Consider the following 21,008-nt stretch of genomic DNA (forward strand, 5'->3'; position numbering starts at 1 on the left):
CTTTTAAATACTCATTAAATCAGACGCCTTTCACTCTGCACAGGTACAATTAAAAGCACTGGCATGTATCAGCGGCTGTGCTCTGCACATGTGCTGGCACTGTGGGTCCCCAACACTAGTCGGTCAGCAGTGCTCTCAGAAGCCAGCAGCCACTCCTGATTTTATCTGTTACAGGACATACTTTAGAGTTTCCTTATTCACTTCCTTGTTTATTTCTTGCCTAGCTCATAATTCACTTTTTTTGCTACTATTCCAAATACACTGCAAGTTCATAGGAGCGCAGCAAACGAAGAGTCAAGGCTTGATGGATCTAGGCAAGAAAAATCAGCTCAGGGCCTGGGGGAGAAAGAAGCAAGCCTAAGGATGCACCTTAGCATCTGCTGGATGCTAAGGAGCATTGCTGGATGCTAAGGAGCACTGCTGGAAGCAGAGTCCCTGACACTGGAAGGCAAGGCAGCTGGGCAGAAGGATCAGGCAGGTGATGGCAGCACTAGGGATTACCCAGCTGAGTCATGGGGGGAGATGCAGTAACACCAGATATGGAAGTGAGGATGAGGTTACACGGAGCCCTGAACAGGAAAGGGAAGGAATATGTGGAGGTTTTGCACATATAAATGCAAAAGGAGTGGGACAGCACACAAAGCAGTGAGGGAACCCCTCACTGAGCACCCAATGCCTCTGTGCCACCCTGTGATGAATGGGTCACAGGAAAGGAAGGGTATTCATGCAACTGGAAACCTTGCAAGTGCACCCCTAACACCACAAGGCAGCAAGCACTCACAAGGGACTTTGGGAATGACTCTGCAAGGTCCCAGTAACCTCACAAACAATTGAGTTTACCATGGGGCTGGAACCCCATCTCAGAGGCCAGGACTGTCAGCAGCCTCCCCTGAACCTTCCTGTCCCAAAGCACTCCTCCCTGACTGCTCGAGGCAACAGGAATGCTTGCAAAACCACTCACCAGAAAGATGCTTCAAGAGCGTTAAGCCACACTTAAGTGCGTCCAACAGGCTTCCACACCTCTCTAGTCACATCACGCACAAACTGAAACTTACATGCAAACATACTGACCTACATTTTCATTGGCTCTGTGTGACAGGGACAGAGACTGGAATGCTCTGCATCATTTCAGCTTACAGGGTGGTTGTTTCATCACCCAGCAACAGCAATGTTGTCAGTGAAATGCTGAAGCACCTGGGCCCCCACTACCTCAAAACAATGGTAGGAGGTTATTCTGGCCCAGGACCACAGGACACAGACCTGTTCCTGAAGTACTAAATGTCCATGAGAAGAGGAGTGAGAGGACCAAGTATTTGGCAAATGCTCAATGCTACTTCCTGAGGAACTCCTCCTGACACCTTGCATGCCCTAAGCCTGTTTGAGGCAGGCAAGGAACACAGGACTACACCCAAAGTTATCACACTACTACTTTCTCCACCACTTAAAGAAAGTAATTCTCATTAATTTATTTCAGTGTTGAGCCAGGAGAGCAGGTGAGCTCCCATGAGAGGCTGGATCATCAAGTGAAGGCGACTGCTTAAGTGACAGCACAGAGCACCTGCGTATCAGGTACCAGCCCCAGCCAGACTGCTTTCATCCTCTGCAGGCCAGCATGGGTTTCCAGGCGTGCACCGACACTACAGCATATCGCTTTACCTCTGCTGGCTGCCAATGCGCGGCCTGTGCTCAATCAGATACTGGTCCTGAGAACTGCCAAATGGAGTCAATAATCCTATAAATGGAGGGAGTACTGAATACGGACTGGACGTTGGCCATCAGGGAGGCCATGGCAAGGTTTTGCTTCAGGTTGGTGTTTAGAAAGTATTTACTGTACCTAATTCGAGACTGTGGCATTGAGTTTGCAAGCATGAAGGTTTCCTGTTTTTGTTGGTTCAATGCAGGGCACCCACATACAGGTTTCATTCTGGTAAAATACTAGGAGTTGCTCAACAAAACCATAAAATATTTTCTTACTATTTCTGGCATGGTGTTCATAATCAAAGCTATATTGCAAAATTACCTGCTCTAATATAAGTACAGGGAGCAGACTCACCTAGGGCAAACCACACCATTCATGTCAGTGTGATGGGAGCAGGCTCCTGCTGCCCAGCTAAGAGGTCATGCCACTCTCCACAAAGTCAAGAATACTTTGACACTACCTGAAATGCAATTTGGCCATGAGTGATGATAAACCTAAAAAGTCCCAGTAGAAGTACCGGTCAAAGGCAGGACTTTCAGGAAATGAGGTATTTATTGGAAGGGGAAAAAAATGCTTTCTGGCCAAGTCAAGTTTACTGAGTTTCTTCCTGTGCTGAGTTTTGAGGGAGAGAGGCAGAGAAGGGTGGTTAGGAACAAAAGCTCTCCCCTACCTGGGTTTAAACCAAGCCGAAATTTCCTGAGAAGTCCAAAGACAGGAAAACATCCACTGCTGCTAAATAACTTTTGAAAGTGACGTATAGAAGTCCATTTACCAGAACCAAGCTGGTCATTCTATAACAGTAAGTTATAATAAGCAAAACATTCCGCTCATGTCAAATAGCAGAGGTCACCAAAGCACTTTCCTTGGTGCCCAAGGACAGCCCACTGCAGCTATAATCAGCCAATCCTCCTGAGTCCCGTCATTTAAACGAGAAAAGATTTATGGCTGTTTATGTAGGCTTCATGCCAAGCCTGTTTCTCTGATAAGCTTCTCTGGTGCATTTGTCTCTCACATCCGATTTGGAGTCCTCTGAATACTGGAGACAGCATTCCTTGGATACTTAAATTAAAAACACAACTCTGGGCTTGGACAGAGGAATGGGAATGTTACTCACGTGGCTCAGGCACTAAGGGCTCTGGGGAGTGGTGCTGGGAAAGTAGTCTTTTCAAAATTTTGCACCAGTCTATGTGTTTAATGATATATAAACCTCAAACAGTCCTCCATAAACTGTAAATATGCATTATTTGAGCAAGTAATTATTTTCAGTAGCATGCTGCAGCAGCTGTATGGCTTGGCTGCCAGACACTGCAAGTGCTTCCTCCAGCAAATGCATCTATTGCGATCTAACAATAATTACTTAATAATTTACAAAACTTCTCACTTCTCCCGTACTTCAACCTCAGGATCTCAAAAATTTAAAATACTAATGAAATCAGCACAATATCACACGATATGTGATGTTAGGTAAGATGAATTATCTCCACATGGGTGATTGGCCCAAGTTGACAAGCAAGTCCGTAGCAAGCAGAATAAACCCCTGTCCTCTGACTTACAGGGTCGATTTATGCCTTTGTGACCAACAACTTATTTATCCTCTCAGTTAAGAACTTTTACTCTGTTGCTTGCCAATACCCTCTGCCAGAAGAAAGCCTGAAAGACAGAATACTAAAGTTTGCTGCCACCATTAGTTTTATAAATGTGAAAACAAACTTCACAAAAAAAAACCCAACAAAAAAACAAAACCCAAAAACCTAAGATTCTTAAGGGAAACAGCTTTTCTAGACCTGCAAGAAGTAAAAGATCCTAAAAGTGAAGAGTGGCAGTGGCAATCTTTGATCTGTAAAATTAATTTGTAAGATAAAACCCAGGCTGCTTTCTGGTGTGGAACATCAATGAGTTTTCAGGCTATACTGACATCTCTCCCTTGAAGTAAGCGGTAAACAAGAATTATTACCAAGCATGAGTTAATAACCTAGCCTAAATGGGAGGCACGGATGAGATGCAAAGCAAAAGAGTCCTTTTGTTAGCACATGAGAATGAAGGTAACAGAAGCAGCAAAAACAGTTTTCCATTTCACACCATCAATTCTTCTAACGTGCCAGGAAAACAATGGTGGCCCAGAGACCACAGCTTGCATCAGTCCAGAGCAGTAATAGTGAGAGACACACATGCAAAGGAATGGACAAAGGAAAGATGGAGATTCAGTCAAATGACGGGAAAGTATCCCAGTGAAACATGTTTAGATGGGAGGCTAAATGCATGAAAGCAGGGGGGGTGGAACTAGATGATCTTAAGGTCCTTTCCAACCCTAACTATTCTATGATTCTATGTTTGTGTACATGGACAGGTATGTGTGTGAGGACCACATTTACTGAGACAAGCACTGGAAAAGAAATTATTAGTTGGTTGTGGGATGAAGAAGTGATATATTATGTGATGAAGGACAAAACTGATTAACTGGCATATGTGGAGATAGAGTTGAGTTATTGTTGAAGAAGTGGTGATGATTTGTATTAAATTAGAAATTATTTAAAGCTGTGGCATTCTGGGATCTGGTGTTCAAATGATTAAAGGATCAAGGACATCACTAAAGCACTGACCAGGCACTTTGCAAAATACATAGGGACAACATATAGCAGAAACTTAGATTACTGAAATTACAGGAAGCCAACTGTGTGTGTCTCATTCATTTTCTCCTTCAGTTTCTTCTTCCCACCTCTTTTCCCCCTTTAGTTTTAGGTAATACTTAAAAATTACGGAACCTGGAAATAGGAAACAGAAACATCTGTTGATAATGTCAGTGACTTGCCTTTGTTCTGAATTATCTGGATTTCTTACCCTTTGAGAGATGAACTCAACAGCAGCCCAGGGGAATCTTTTCTTTTGGATAAACTGGTATGTGTTTCAAGAAAACATTTTAAATGGGGGGAGAAGAAGGGGAGGCAAGAAAGACGAGAAAAAAAGAGTAGAAGGGAAAGATAAAAAAAGGGTGCAAGAGATGTGGCTTTCAGACTAAGACAATTGAGACCTGCAGATAATAGATGCTGACAAGGAAACAGAGCAATTTTTGCAAATCTCATTACACTAAACAATAGGTGGCATTCCAAACACACAAAACTATGCAAGGGAGTGATTAGGTTCTCTGTGGCTTTTACAGAGAAATAAAAAACACAGGCAGAAACCTTGTTAATTGGAGTATGGTTTTTTTGTACTTTGTGTTTTCCAACCCCTGTCAGTGATTGGCTCCGCACTATGAATACTAAAATATTGCAGAAGGAATATATCTATGGTCATCAGTCAACACAGAGAAAAGTTTCCATCATTAGTTGCCAGGCAACCCCCTCCAATTAAAATAACCATCAAAAGCCATGCATTTCATGCTGGAATAATTAATAGCAGAATGCAATTACCACTTTTCAAGGAAACAAGGAGACAATCCACCAGCCAACTATTGATCACATACTCTCTGATAATCAGAAATAGGGAATGGAAATGTTTCCCGTTTCTCTGTCAGCTATCTACCTATCTACATCACCTTTCCTAGGGGCCAGCCTCCAGATCTACCAAGACTAGATGCTAAGGCAGCTCTCAAGAGAAGACTGCCCCAACCAAAAAACAACTTTAAGCACATTAATCTTCAAGCATCTGAGATGTCACCATGGAATTAACGCCAAGAAGTGGGCCAATCGGATAATCCACCCTTAAAATACAGGTTCTCTCCTCAAGTTGAAATAACTTAGTTATGGAATTGAAAACCTTTCATTGTAACATCTAGTAGTATCATCTGTAGAAGGGGCACAGTCAATGGACTGGACTATTTATCCGAAGCCAAGAGTACAAATCAGTGCCCTGCTGGATTAGTGCTAGCTGGGACAACAGACAGCAATTCAGAGAAACTACTAAATACCTCCTAAAATACACAACCTAAAATACACAGCCTAAATACATGCTAAAAAAGGAGTGTTTCCTGTCAGTCCCATCTCAAACATTTCTGATTACCCTTTTCCCATCCTTTTTTTGTGTTTTTAAAGCCTGGAATATTAACAGACTAACCACAAATCAAGATAAAGGAAATATTTTTCTACTAATCGGTACCCTAAGGTACTTGGTCTCTTACACGGGCTGAAATCCAAGTTTGACTTTCAATTACCAGAAGACACGATTACATTCCTTTGCCGAGACTCATTCATGGTTCAGCCTTGCGCAAGGTGAACCCGAACCATCTGAAGCCAGCTGTCATCTCTACCATCCAACTGACTGACTCTTTCTAAAGCCAGCACCTCCCTTTCCGTGAGTTCTGCATTAATGTGTTTGTCTGGGACTGCAGTTGCAGACATACCTGAAATAGCTTTAGCTATCTGTCTTGATAGGTGTTAAAACGGAAAGCACAGGGCTAAGCACAGGCTGTAACTTATCCTAACGATGTACAATGGCTTAGGCAAAATTCTGCAGTCCTGCAGCAGCGCTGCAAGTTCTCTCTATTGCACATCTACACAAACCACAGCCTTAGAAGCACGTACAGCAAATCCTTCGGTTCTTTTTCCTAACAAAACTCCACTTCTTCAAAGTGCTTGGCTTTTCCTGTGAATCACACCTCAAAGTAACTGCCCATAAGCGGAGCGCATCAGGACCTACTGCCAGCTCCAGTTATGGCTTGGAAACCACCAAACGCTCAGGTGGCCATGAATTCAATTCAAACACAGGGTGTGAGCTTGGGATGAGTAACAATCACAGTTATGCAAGTTGAGGGCATCCAGACCTCATGCTCCAGGCCACGGGGGTCGGGGAGGAATGTTCCCACATGCACAGCACTGAATCACCCGCCGGCTTGTCCTCCCCTGAGCACCAGGTATTAGCCAATGGCTCTGGCAGGACTGCAGACCAAAAATCCCAAAATTCCAGTCTGCTCCAGTCCAAGAGCATGTGGTTAGAAAATGGCAGGGAAAAGTGTGCAAGGACATTAGCTACCCAGCACTTTCACTGCACAGCAATGTGCCCCTCGCAGCAATACTCATTAGCTCCTTTCCCTGAAGTGTTCTCGCTGTGTTTCCTTGGTGCTCAGAGTAGCTCCATAAAGTGGTGGCCCTCAGATGAATAGATACCAAACCTACGCCTCAGTCAGCTAGAACTTAGCCGTGAGGCACTGAAGAGTTAAAAGCCACTGACATGCACATGTATCTGTACCACTGTGACTACCAGCTCTAATAGTGGTGGACATACAGTGTAGAGCTTGTAGATTTGATACTGAATTTTGTTTTATTCTACGTGAAAATCACATTTACAGAGAACCTAATATAAGGCTACAAAGCAAGTACTGGCAGTGTGCAATTTGGATGCAGTGACTCATGCCAAACTTATAAATACGCCGTGGGGACAGAACAAATGTGAATTAAAAATGAACCTTCCACTGGGAATTGGGGTATTTTAAAAACTCAACAACTGTGGATAAATATACGCTGAAGGGACACAGCTCCCTTAAGATGTTCTGTGCCTTACTACCACCAAGACCAAACAAAGGTTCAACCCAGGGCAGCAAATACACAAAAGACCATTTCCAGTGTCACAAGGAACTTCTCCCTACAAGTCCGGACATGAGCAACCTCCTATTAACACACATCTGATTACAGTAGCACTGAGTGGCCTCAGTCAGAAGGGAGTTGTTGTCTCCAAGACTTAATATGAGCAATAAGGCAGGTTGGGTCCACAACCGTGAACCAACTCCCCTTAACACCAGTTGGAGGGCACGGGCTAGTTCAGAACTGCTCATTATACCTTCAGGGTAACGATACATACTGGTCCAGTTGTCCCACATGGCCCTTTTCAAATGGCAATGCTGTCAGCCCTTGCTATGATCCTTCTATAAGAGGCCTATAGCAATGACCTTCTGAAGTCTGGACAAAGGCTGGTGCTGAGGCAGCAGCAGTGCTAGTAATCGGCGGAACTGCAATACCTTTGCCAGCTGTCCCTTAAAATCAAGCTGCTATATGAAATCCCCATGAGTGCTCCAGTCTGATCAACAGCTACCAGGTAAGAAATGAGCTGCATACCTTTGGGATTATACGGTTTGCTTTAGGCTTCTGATTGATCTTGTGGTGATTTCCTGTGCCTTAAAACCAGCAGCAAAAGTGCAAATTAAAGACGAATGGTATGCTCAAACATTTGCTTTCGTGTAAAAGAGCAGAAAATGTTTCTGGTTTTTATGGTCAAATACGTCTCATTTTTGAAAGTACAGAGGCTTGAAACCCTTAGCTCTTCAAAGCTCATAACCTGCCTATTTCCTGCACCCTCAGAGTAACAAATATTAAACTGATATTCCTCATTGTAAAGATATACCTTACTGTAGTTTCTACAATCATTGCCACTGGATTCAAATTTTCAGCCTGAAGAGATGCTCTGGCTGGCATTAGGGTCTGCAAATAGACCCCTTTAATTCCTGCAACTGATCACCTACACTTACAGCACACAAGCAATCTGGCATTACTGCAATTATTTTTCAAGAAATCTTCTTATGCTTCGAAATTCTACCAAGAGGAATTAGATGATGAGCTTTTCAGGCAGATATCAGCTTTTATCTTCCATAAGCAAAATTTGCAACTGAACTCCTGCCAAAACTAAAATTTTACACTTAACAGAAGGGATAGTGTATGTTGCTGCCTGAATTAATCTCTGTTATTTAAGATTCAGCAAAGCATGCTTACACATGAGCAATATAACATATTTAAGCACATGTCTATGTGTTTTGCTGAATCAAGAGGTTCCACTGGTGTTAGGGCTGAGAGAGGATTTGAATCTGCATTTTAAAACCATCCTAACAAGCTTCATTTGTTTTCTGTAAGAGATTGTGGATAAAGATCTGCATTGAAGTACTTGATCCTAGTAAACCAGATTGCTTTAGCTTTTACATTACCTGAAGAGAATTATCAGACCTCTGAAAATAAAGCTACCTGAGAAGCATGGCTTCTTGCAGAAGGCAATAGGGGTTTACACAGAGACATAACAAAAAATTAACTGACAGAGAAAAGTTCTAAAATGGTGTTATGGGAGCAAGGCTCAACTATCCAAAGCCCACTGAACACATTAAAGATCCAGAAATGCAGCACATAAAATACGCCAGCTAGGTCGTTTTCTTTTCCTTTCCATTCTAACCTCAGCTCACTGGCAAGATTTCCTTTTTTTTGAGGAGACCCTGTACAACTCTGAATTAATTTATTACTGAGTTTTATCCCCAAGTTGTCAGAACTTAGAAAGACAATGAAGACATTTACCATCTGAGCATTTACCAAAATGTCTAAAGGGGACAGAAGTCTCCTGATTATTTACTCTATGGAGTATTTCCTCATCTTTCTTCATTCATGTTTCAAGAGCTAACCACCATCACTGCAGTCCACTGAGAATCCATCCTTTGCATCCTCACATTTCTACACTAGCAAGGCTGGAGTCTTCACAGAGGTGCCTGCATCTGTGAGCGTATTTTAGGTTAACTCTTTACTACAAGCAACACAAACCATCCAGCAATGGTGTGATATACAATGGTGGGAGTTGAAAAGGACAGCACTGGAACAAGTGCTCCCTGGAAGGTGCAGGGTGGCCTTCTCAACCAGGGCACCCCGGCAGATGGCACTTGGCACTGAAACCAAAGTTAAAGAAGAGCCTAAGAAGGGACTCTAACTCAGGCAGAATTTCCTATTGAGGGTCTCATCCCACTTCTCTACATAACTGCACTTGGCTTTGCAGAGTTGAAAATTCTCACTGCTGAGTGCTAAAACAGGGCCCTTGGAAGCTCCAACACTTACCACATTTCAGCTTGAGTGGTCTCCAAACCACAACTTTTCCCAAGGATCTGAAATACTTTTTAAATTTTGCTGGTTAAATATTGGGCCCTTACCTGAATCAAATGTCTTCAGGTACAGAATTTCTCCTCTTCAGTTACTGCATTTTACTTTCTAGATCTGTTATAATGAAAGTAAGACTGATAACTGCTGGAGGACAGTTTGGATCATTTTTGTTATTTGGGAAATAAAGGGAAAAAAGAGACAGGCAAACTTGCACTCTTACTCTATCTCAGATTTCTAAGTTGTATTCGGTTTAGCATGGCAAGGTCTTAATAAAAGCAGCTTTGGTGGAGACCTGGTGTCCAGCCAGGGTCAACCCACCACATAGATAAGAACTACTGTATAGGAACTGGTTTAGGCAGAGAGTACTAATATACTTCTCTACTCTCCTGTCAAAGGCTCAGAAGGAGCATTAGTGTGGGTGCTGTGACCTCTTGCCTAACAAAGGTCATTAATGGTCACCCAGTTACTTATGTATTGAATCTAAGAGCTTGACTCAAAACACTTTCCAAAGAGATATTTGGTCTTAATTTGAAAACAAAGAAGAATAGAGAATCTACCACTTCTTCTGCTTTTTCATTCCAGCAGTTAATCCTCTTCATTGAATAAAAACTGTCTTTGATTTCCTATTTGACTTGTGTAATTTCAGCCTCCAGAGAAGAGCTCTCATATTTGTGTCGAATACACGAGACCACCTTCTAATGCTGTTTTATGATAAAAGCATTGATGAGCTCCAGCCAGATGTCCCTCCCACAATTTGTGATACCCAAATACTCAGGGCTCTCACAATTAGCCTGTCTCCTGCCTTTCAATAATCTCTGTAACTCTGCCACATTAGCAGCACATCCACCTTTTCTGGGCCTAACATAAGAAAGTTGCCACACGTTCTCCTTTCAATGAGATTGTACCAGAGGTTGCAGGCAGAAGCAAATCCAAGCTCTTACTTGTAAAACATCCTAGTGGACGACAGCTGGGCCCTCCAGCCCATGAGCAGTAGAGTGAGAAGCTTGGAAGACCAACCTGGGGCACCATTTCCTCGTGTGTGTGTGTGACTCATGGGAAGTGCTGTGAATCATGAAATTCCACTGGCACCCTGAGGTGGGCAAAACTATGCTCTCAATGGACGTGTCTCAAATCGCCCTGTGGTAGATGTACACTGGCCACACACACCTTGCTAGAACAGTTAGAAGAGCTTGTTGTGCTTTTGAATAATGAAGTTAGGTTTGTATTTTGCTATTAAAATACATTCTTTGGCCCTTGCGCATTCTTCTGAGGAACAGAGTGACCTGTGTACAGATTTCTGTGGTAGCAAGCTTGTATCCTGATTACCTAAATGAAAACACATCTGCCTCAGAGAAGAAGCTGGAATTCACCCATACAATTAGGTTAGGTTAATGTTGGCAATGAGTGGATAGATATTATCTGATACCGTATTTTGTAATTCCCTGCTAAGCAGGATGCTGTTCACTTTGGGAGCCAAAAAACAGCTGCTCATTCCCTGTCAGACTTGAGCAAAGTCATGAGCGATCCCTGAAGGTTTCAGATGAGTTTATTCTAGAACCTGCTAATGCTCCAGAGTCATTTATAAAGGTCACTAAATTCTATGTTCAGGTTATAGGTTTCTTTAAACCAATATTTATCTGTACAAATCTCAGGAGAAAAGACAACACTTCTCCTTTCACAAGTCAACTCTACAATGGTCTTTTCATTATCAACTTATTTGGTTCTATGCCAATAATCTTTTACTCTTTTTCTAATCCTTAATTAATCCTTTTTATAAACAATGTACACTTGGCATATTCTACTCATAGTAAACCTTTTTCTGTGCATGTGCATTGCAACAAGATCTTCAACACTGAGGCAAATACTTTTGGAAATTAGGAACCTGAATAAATGTGTAGACATATCAAGAAAAATTACCTGACTCCTGCAAACTGAGCTCTCATACTTCCCTTGAATTTGGTGGGCATTTGTGAGCTCTCAGCAGCTACAGACAATACACTGAGAAAGTTCCCAACTTCAGTTCACAGCGCTTGACTTAAGGCAAACACTTCTGGAAGTGCTGCCCTGAATTTTCCAAGTCCTGTCTACCCTGACAAACCATGACTTCCCCAAATCACATACAGAATATGTCACTTCCAGTTGCATTCAGATTTAAAGAGAAACTTAAAAGGGTCCCAAGGACAACAAGGAGGAACTAGTGATAAACCTGCAAGTTTTCTCCTACAAAATGAAATATCTTAAAGTATTTCAGCATGCAGTTTCTATTTGTTCTTATCACATTCACACATAAGAGAACAATTCTGAGCATGAGGTATACACAGAAATGACAAATATATGTGCTTGGTTAGAGTTACATTTGGAAATAGGAAGTGAGGGAAAATACGGTTTTGGCTGCACAAATTTTACTGTTTTTCTGTAAAATGATAAATGCACATTACAGTTCCATAAAAACACGTGATTTGAAGTATGTAGTGCTTACAATGGCCAAGTTGAAGCCATTTTGTAAATGCAGGCCTTAAAACAACCAAATACTAATGGTGGAAAACACCATTGAACACTTACAGATGGCAAATAAAAAACAACTTCTGAAGCTGGAGTCTTGCGTGGGAATTTTGCCTCAAGAGCAGGCAAGATGAGGTTTCACTCTGTATACTGGTTGCTAAAGGAATATATATTACAAAATAAAGCCACTTAATAAGGCTATGGCAGATCTGACTTACCACAAGAGCAGCACGTGAAGCAATTGGTATGATACAGGTTACCCATTGCTTGGCAAGCCTGGCTCGCTCCGTATACACCTTTTCCACACTTTATACAAATACCTATAAAGCAGAAAGAGAATAAAAGTTAGAACCCTCCACTGCTCCAGGCCATTGATTCATATCACTCATGATACCCCCATTAGGCCCTAAGTCAATGAGGTCCTCACCCTGAACAGATTCAAGTACCCAAGACAGCAGCAGATGGCTTGAGTGAAACAGATGCATGGAAATTAACCCAAAATAAAAGGAAGGAAAGCCTCTGCTCATATTTCAATGCATGGAGGCTGAGGCTGGCTAAAGAGAGAAATCCAAAGGAGGCAGGTGCAACGAGAGAGGACAGAAAAACACACACTCTCCAGAAATAACTGCATTTGCCCAAGAAATCATTTAGTGACATCTTCACAACTAGGTGCTCCATCACATACATTCAATAATCACTAATAAAACAACAATACAGTCCAAACCCGAAAGTCATGTCTTTGCCCCTCTCCAGCAATGCAAAACCAAGAGCACTGGTACATGGTGAAAGCCATGCAGCAGCAGGAAAATGGGTCCGTTAGTCATATTTAAGAATTGTTTAACTCTCCATAGTTATATTATATAGTAGTATCTAACCACATGAACATAACCTGGCACTTTACAAAACAGAAGATCAAGGCTTCTATCTTCCTAAGGGAAAAAAAAACTGTCTGGCAGTTTTGCTTCAGTGGGGTCAGAAATTCACCTTCACTGCCCAAGCCTGCTCTTGATGATGCTGGCATGAGAACCCGCATGAAACCAAAGTATGAAGAACCAGAGAAGCACTGGTAAAGTCAGTGGTTAGCTCCACGCACAGGAGGCTCATAGGAAAGGTCATGATTTCAATAATCTCTACAAAGAGGGTTTTAGGAGTGGTTATTTGTTCCATTTTAAAAAGCTTTTTCCTCATAGTTGCAGCTTTAAGAGTCTTTTGCCTATGCATTTATTCCTACCTATGCATAACCTTGCTAAATTCAAACCAGGGCAGGCTGGTTTGAATATAACAACTCAAAATCACTGCTTCTGTATCCTCATGAAGAGGAAATGGAATGCTGGAGGAGAATCCATATCCTTCTGTCACATAATCAGGACTACTGATTGTAAATTCTTCTGAGATGTCCACTGGTCTCTATTTGACCGTAGCAGGAGAGCACATCCCAAGACAAGGCTGTGTGATTTTTTTAGAACAGTACCTTAGAAAATAAAAATTGAGATTTTGCCTCACACAAGTCTGTAATGATCCATGTGCATTGAGGCTCTCCTTCTACAAATAACACTCATGAGCTTAGCGTTAATCATTAGCATCAACAAGACTGCTAATATACTTAAGAGTCTAGGAACTTGAGAATTACAAAATTTGGCTTTAATCATCCAAAATTCTCCCCTGCTGTGCTGTGAACATTTTATACAGACAAACACACAGAAAATAAAAATGCAAGCTCTTTGGGGGTAAATTAGCATATTATGAAGTGGTAGAAATTTTAATAGCAGAAAAAACAAAGTTAAGCTAACAAAGCATTTGGTGTCTTAGTTTCTATGGGTTTTGTTGGTTTTTTTCACTACCAGTATATGAACTGGCGTAAGCAGTACATTAGTACTCTCTGCCTAAAACAGTTCCTCTGCAGTAGTTCTTATGCACACTTATGCAGTGGGTTGACCCTGACTGGACGCTCCCAAAGCAGCTCTTATCAGTCTCCTCAAGTGGACAGGGGAGAGAAAACATAGCAAAAGGTTTGTGGGTCAAGATAAGGGCAGGGAGAGATCACTCACCAATTACCACCAGGGGCAAAACAGACTCAAGTCTGGGAAATCAGTTTAATTTATTACCAATCAAATCAGAGTAAGACAATGAGAAATAAAACCAGATCTTCAAAACACCTTCCCCCCCACCTCTCCCTTCTTCCCAAGCTTAACTTCACTCCCAAATTCTCTACCTCCTCTCCACCTCCAGCAGTACAGGGAGATGAGGAATAGGGGTTCCAGTTAGTTCATCACATATTGCCTCTGCTGCTCCTTCCTCCTCAGGGGAGGACTCCTCACACTCTTCCCCTGCTCCAGTGCGAGATCTTTCCCACAGGAGACAGTCCTCCATGATCTTCTACAACACGAGCCCTTCCCCTGGGCTGTAGTTCTTCATGAACTGCTCCAATGTGGGCCCCTTCCACACGGTGCAGTCCTTCAGGCACAGACTGCTCCAGTGTGGGTCGCCTGTGGGGACACCGGTCCTGACAGCCAACCTGCTCCAGCCTGGGCATCTCCTTCCTCACTGATCTTGGTGTCTGCAGAGCTGTTTCTCTCATATTCTCACTCTTCTCTCTGGCTGCAGTTGTGCAGGTTTTTTCACCCTTCTTAAATACGTTATCCCACAGGAATTACCACCATCGCTGGCTGATGAGCTCAGCCTTGGTAAGTGGTGGGTCCGTCTTGGAGCCGAATGGTGTTGGCTCTATCAGACAGGGGAAGCTTCCAGTGGCTTCTCACAGAAGCCACCCCTGTATCCCTCCCACTACCAAGCCTATGACCCATTAACCTAATACAACACCCTTTCTAAAACTGAGCTGTTTCAGTTCAGTGCAGCATTAATGCAGCCACCTGTATGGGCTGTGTAGTGTGATCAGTTTAATTGGGATGCTGCCAGCTTAAAAACATACTGTATTTGAAGAAAATAATTTTCCCATGCTATGAATTCAAATACTGAAATGAAAGACCTTTCGTTACATCACAGGTTTCTTGGTGTTTATTCCTGTAGCTCCCTCATTTCAAATCACAGAGAGATTAATTAGCTTTTCATTAATTAGCTCAGCACAGTGTTGCCATTTTGGACGATAAGCTTATTTGCCAGATTTTAAACCCCATAATTTTAAAAACCAACAACACTAATTTAAAAATCTTAAACCCAATGTCAGTGCTTCTGGGAAGCAGGAACTGCAATATTATCAGGCACCAATGTCCCAAACTAAACCTGTAATATAAACTAGCTGTCAGCTAGATCTGTCAGCTCATTCCACACACAGTGTTATGAAAATGCTGGTCCTTAGGGTAGCTCAGCTCTGATCCAGGAAATGGGAATTTCAGAGTATTTCTTGCCGAATCCAAGGCTGTTACATCTATTTATTTATTTGTAACCAAAGGTTATGAAAAACATGTGCTATTTGCCATGAGTTAATGGTTAGCTGCTGCTGAAAGATGGTTATTGATTACTGTTGATACCGTGATCAGAAAAGGTGTCCCATCAGCCAGCAGCTGCAGGAATTACTCCCAGCAGCAGCACAGCATCCATAAACCTGCTCCCTGCCTTACCATGCACCACAAGCTCTGCAATGACCCTGGTCCCTCCTGGGCCTGGGGCAAGAGGAGTTGCATGCACAGCAACAAAGAGAACATGGGGTTCACAACTGAAACAAGCAATCTCTTACTTCAGTGTCAGGTCTTGGTGTGAGATTTCAGTTCACTCTTGGCAGTGGAGCCAGAAGCAAGCCCCCTTGGAGTGCCCTAGCTATCTCCACCCTTCTTGCTGGTCTTTTCATGCCAAACATGTACCCAGGACTGACCCCTATTAGTCTGTCCAACTGTGAGGTTATACCAAGAGATCTACCTTTTCCCATTTACACTTAGTATTAATCAAAGAGCAGCAGACATCCCCAGTCTGTAACTCCCTTGCATTTCTGTCTACGAGCTTTCATGCTCAAATCTGCTACAGCCATGAACTGCTTTGATAAATGAAATTATTGCCTCATTTCTTTGCCATTGCTCCACTGAACCATCAGAAGCAAAAGAAGGATTTATTGTGGACGTTAAACTTACACTGGCCTCTCCAGCAAGTGATTTGTTATGAGCAGCTGTCAGTTTGTTAACTCATTTTCTCTAAGAGTCTAGTTATTAACTGCAGGAATGAATGACCACAGAGACAATTAGCATGCTAAGAAAATGTATGTATAATTCCAAAAGTGTATTTTGGAAAATATATATGCAGCTGTGGTGTGAGTATAGTGTGAGCTCATAACTGCCTAGGAAAAGCACTGATTACATGGTTGTTCAGGTCTGGTTTTCTACCAGTCACAGCCCAGACAGCACACTGCAAGCTTGTGAAAGCCTTGGCATAACAGCTACATCACTTTTTTTTTTCCAGATTTAATTCCAAAGCTTGTTAAACTGCCTATGAAGAATGTTCTGTTACAGAGCAGCGTGTCGCATTTCTGACACTTCACTTGACATGACTTCAGATCAACCCTTTCAGCCCTTATACAATTCCTTGCCCCTCCCAACACCTCTATTCTAAGCAGCCAACTGTACCTCCAATTTTTTAACACATCAATTGTTGCATTTCCACCTAAAGACATCAGCTCTTCTACAGATCTGGTGTCTCTCTTTAGCTAGAAAAAGATGTTGCATGTACCCAAAGTTTGCATAAAGGTTGGCTGAGCAGGAGCACAGTGTGACAGCATTCCTTCACTGCAGCAAAAAGACATTTGCATCCTCATGCAGTGTTTAACCAAACGTGAGAGCAGAGACTGAACAAACTCTGTGGACCATGGCAAAAGACCACCAACAAAATGACACTAGAAAGAGATGAAGTTTCCAGAGATTCCCTGCTGGAGTCAGCTGCCGTACACTGCTGGTGCTCCCACACCTTTAACCAACCCACCTCACTGAGCTTGACCATGTCAGTCAGAACATCATCTCTGGATGCAAGCCAGGCAAACCTCCAGCACTGTATGGCAACACAGCCATCAGAAGCATGATGCTCTGGGAAACTCATGCATTAGCAAACACTAATATCAGCACCGGGAGATAGGTATATTCTGATGCAGACAGTGATTTTGCTCCAGACTCAAGAGACTGAATGCAATGCATAACAAGCAAAGCTATCAGCAACAACCTGGAGAAGATATTAAAGCTACATGATTTTTGTTCAGCCTGCTATAATCTACTCATAAGAGTTCCCTGTAGTAGCCTAGGCATTAGAAGTTCCATTTGAGACCTGTACATCAAATTCTGGGATGCTCTTTTGACCATATCAGTACAGGCTGTCACTTCGTACAGACTTCAAGTACCCAGAATTAAGGAAAAAGCAGTAGACTAAGGTTAAATAAAGTACCTATAATTGCAACATATAATAATGACAGAGAGACTTGTCTGGCTAATGTATAACAATCCTTTGGCCAAGCTTTGTCCTCAGAGATGTGTAGAACTCAGCCTGTGCCTACTGCCATCCTCACTTAACCTGAAGTCAAGGATTTAGCACAAATTCAAGAAAAATGGTACCATATGGTACTGTTGGCCTCTCAATTCCAGAAGAGAGCAGCTGTGTGAGTCAGAAAGAGAATCTGGCTATTGCACTGCTTGACAGCGTACTGCAGCTCAGGGATGAGCTGCAGCTTTGCTGTCTTACAGCCACACCGTATCTCCAGGATAACTGCTACAGGCTGCCTACAGTAGGAAACACCAAACGCTGTCATCAAGAGTTATGGTAAGGCTAAAATTAACAACTAACACATGGCACAGATGACTCCCTCCATGCCTCCGCAGTTCTGTTCATGCTGCACTGCTGGAAAAAGGGCGGCTGAACATCACGCTGGGCAACTGCACAATCCACTTTTCTTCTCTTGGACAGGAAAAGACCATCACTGTGTAAGTGCCCAACACGGTTTTCCACACCTGTGGCCCAGCCAAAGCACAGGGACAATGAAATGAAAACCTAGAGCTGTGAAACAGGAAGAAGAAAGGAGGAGCAGAGGCCTTAACCCAGCTCAAGATATCAAACTGCAGCAACAGGGACCAGCTACAACCACGGGAGGGCTTGGAAGGGCCATGGCCACGGGAGGCATTCCCACACAGGCTGCAGTGCCTGCAGCCGGTGATCTCATGCCCGGCCAGGTTTTGCACGGTATTGCTACCACCTTTAAACAAACACCCTGCTAAGAAGCTGGGTAAACAGTGAAGCACCAGAGCTGCCCCTGGGCAGCTGTGCCACTGCTGCAGCAGTACCTGCCTGAGCCGACAGCAGCTACTGTGCAGCCATCCTGGACTATAGCAGCTTGGGTGCAGAGAGCTGACTTCAGGCAAGAAGAATGCTCCCTTCCTTCCAACAACCCCAGGAGGAGGGATCCTCCAACACACGTCATCTCCCAGTCAGAGGCAGACGCAACAAAGAAAGCACCTATACAGGGTAGAGCCTCTACCCAGCAGACAGGCAGCAGCGAGGGAGGCAGCCCTTGAAACCCTCCTACACCCCCCCACCACAGGTACCTCTGGCTGGAGGACTTTGTCACCTGGCAAACATCTAGCAAATGTACGAAGGCTTGAAAAAAACTAAACGGTATGTACAAGTTATAAATAAATAGATAAATATATCCCAGACATGCTCAGCATCAACATTTTGTGATAGGAATGATGGCGCGACTTGTCTGGCTAAACCAGAGGCACTGCTCTCTGCAGCAGGGGAAGATCAGAAGACACCACAGCCTGGATTAAGTTTGCAAATGACAGACTAAGAAAAGTGGGAAATGCTCAAGTAAACATTTTACATTCCCTTTCCCATTCACACCTGGCACCACAACACCCCACAGCCAGGAGGGACCTCACCCCACTCAGTAACACAGCTCTGGCTTTCAAGTACCAATGTCCTCCCCGCAGTAACCATGCTGGAGGTTGGGGCAGGCTAAACTGGAGGAAGATGCTGGAGGTTGGGGCAGGCTAAACTGGAGGAAGATGGGCCATAAAACCTAACCCAAATCACAGCTTAAGCAAAGCAAGACAAGAAACAGGCTGTGGACCAGGAGACTTTCTGCTATCATTATTAAACCTTATTCCTTGCTTTTTTCCCTCAAGAAAAGGTGGTGAAAACCGCACAAATAAACCACTTATAGGTCCTCGAGGTATCTATCTGCTGACTTAAAAAGATGTCCATCACTTCAGCACCTGCCTCCTACAAGAGACTTTATGCCATGTCCAGGCTTGGAGCAGGAGGGATGCATGTGCTGAACTCACTCAAAACAATCAAAATTTGAGATTAATTTGTGTTTGGTTACAAACACAATGAAGTTCACATTCACCACAAGTTTTGCAGAAGCAAGTTCTAGGTTCTAACTCCAGCTCCTGGAATAACTTTAGTTATGTCCACTCTGCCTATTGCTTAACAAGGCTATGGCTTGTATAGGACAAAGCTGCTAGGAAAGGTCATGGCCACCAAGGGAGGTGCTAGGACCAGTTCCAGGAGTGACAATGCTGATTCAGGACACAGGAGTTGAACCCTACCTGCCTAAGGGCTTAGTGCTGCCAGCAGAGGCTCAGCCTCAACTTAACCCCACTTGCTTCGGTAAATAGATGGGCTGCTCTGTTTTGTTAGAAAACTTTCTTGTAGGGTGAGGTGATGGGCAAGAGTTTGGAACAGAGAAGGCTGCAGAAACAACTCTAAAACACCACCCTCCCTGACTCTGTATTTTCACAGCTATGAGCCCAGGGCACATCCGTGCTGGTGAATTAAACCATGGAAGCTCCAGGCCAACACTGCAGAGCAGGAGATGTCATGGGAGCTGGTATTAGCTCTGATTAGCAACTGCTGGAAAATGCAAGGCTTTTGTTACTGTTCAAGTAGATCCACCCGGTTGCCCAGTGAAAGTTTGAAGCTAGCACAGCAAACAGTTATTGCTTCATACAGTATGTGAAATTACTGCTCTGAACCATGAAATTACTGACGCTATCTGCACAGAGTTCAGCCTGCTTCAGCCGCAGCCGGCATGCCTCTGCATAACTTCCCTTTGTGTGGATCTCTGACTCCACTGTGGAGCCTCCCGACGGCACAAGGCATATCACAGGCCTATTGTTCTGCACCATGTTTTAGTTACACTGACACTTGGTTTACAAATATTCATTCATTTCCCTGCTTCTTGATTTAGTGCATGGCAGTTCCTGGATGATTTATACATCTTGCTTGGCATTTATAGAAAGATCTTTTACTACTGAGGCAATGAACTGGAAGACCGAGTCGTTCTTGTGGCTGCTGTATCGTCTGTGCCACTTTGGGATGCATTGTCCATGATTCAGAGCTCAGCTGAGTGCTCAAGGTTCATGCTCAAGTTGACATCCACAGCACAAGGGGACTTGCAAATAACATTAGCAACTGAATTACTGACAAAAAGAAAAAAAAAAGGGAGAAAAAAAAGACACAAAAAGACACACAAGAAAATCCTGCTCCTAGAAGAACCTTGTGATTACTGGGATTAGTAATCAGATGCAGGGGTAAAGCAGAGCACCACTGGGAATGCATGACTTGGAGGGAAAAGGAGTGTCTGCTAAGGCTTTTCTGAGTCTTATTGTCCCTCCACTGCTGGCCATTCAAACGTCTCGCTGTGGACACGCATCCTCACACAGCCCAAAGGGACCAGGTCAAACCGACCTTTCAGCTCAAATCATGCTTATTCTGCCTGGAATTATATGTGATCGTACACGTAATTCAGCCTATTTTAGGAATGTGAAATTTCTAGCACAGTGGTTAGTAGCAACCAGGTGAAAACAGGCAAGGGTCAGCAAAGTGTGAGCTTGTACAACTTCTGTCAGCAGAGGACACACCACCCCATCCAGAGTCACCAGGCAAACCCAACAGACACACGCACGCAGGTCTTGCAGACAGCAGACGTGAGCAATGCTCCTGCAGGTCCCAGTTTCAACCAGGAAAGACCTAATGCCAACATT

At 43.4% G+C, this 21,008-nt stretch overlaps 1 protein-coding gene across 1 annotated transcript in view; it reads right to left on the reverse strand.

The window, feature by feature from the left end:
• WTIP (Wilms tumor 1 interacting protein) overlaps window positions 1–20,150 on the reverse strand; it is a 54,594-nt gene extending 34,444 nt beyond the window's left edge. Inside the window, exons 1-2 of the mRNA XM_010013701.1 lie at window positions 20,009–20,150; window positions 12,255–12,356 (exon numbers count right to left, since the gene is read on the reverse strand). Coding sequence (XP_010012003.1) covers window positions 12,255–12,356; window positions 20,009–20,150 — 244 coding nt within the window. The remainder of the gene's footprint in view (window positions 1–12,254; window positions 12,357–20,008) is intronic.
• Window positions 20,151–21,008: the final 858 nt, after the last annotated feature.

The sequence above is a fragment of the Nestor notabilis genome, unplaced genomic scaffold, assembly GCF_000696875.1.
Source record: "Nestor notabilis isolate BGI_N333 unplaced genomic scaffold, ASM69687v1 scaffold5044, whole genome shotgun sequence".
In the NCBI taxonomy this organism is placed as follows: domain Eukaryota; kingdom Metazoa; phylum Chordata; class Aves; order Psittaciformes; family Psittacidae; genus Nestor; species Nestor notabilis.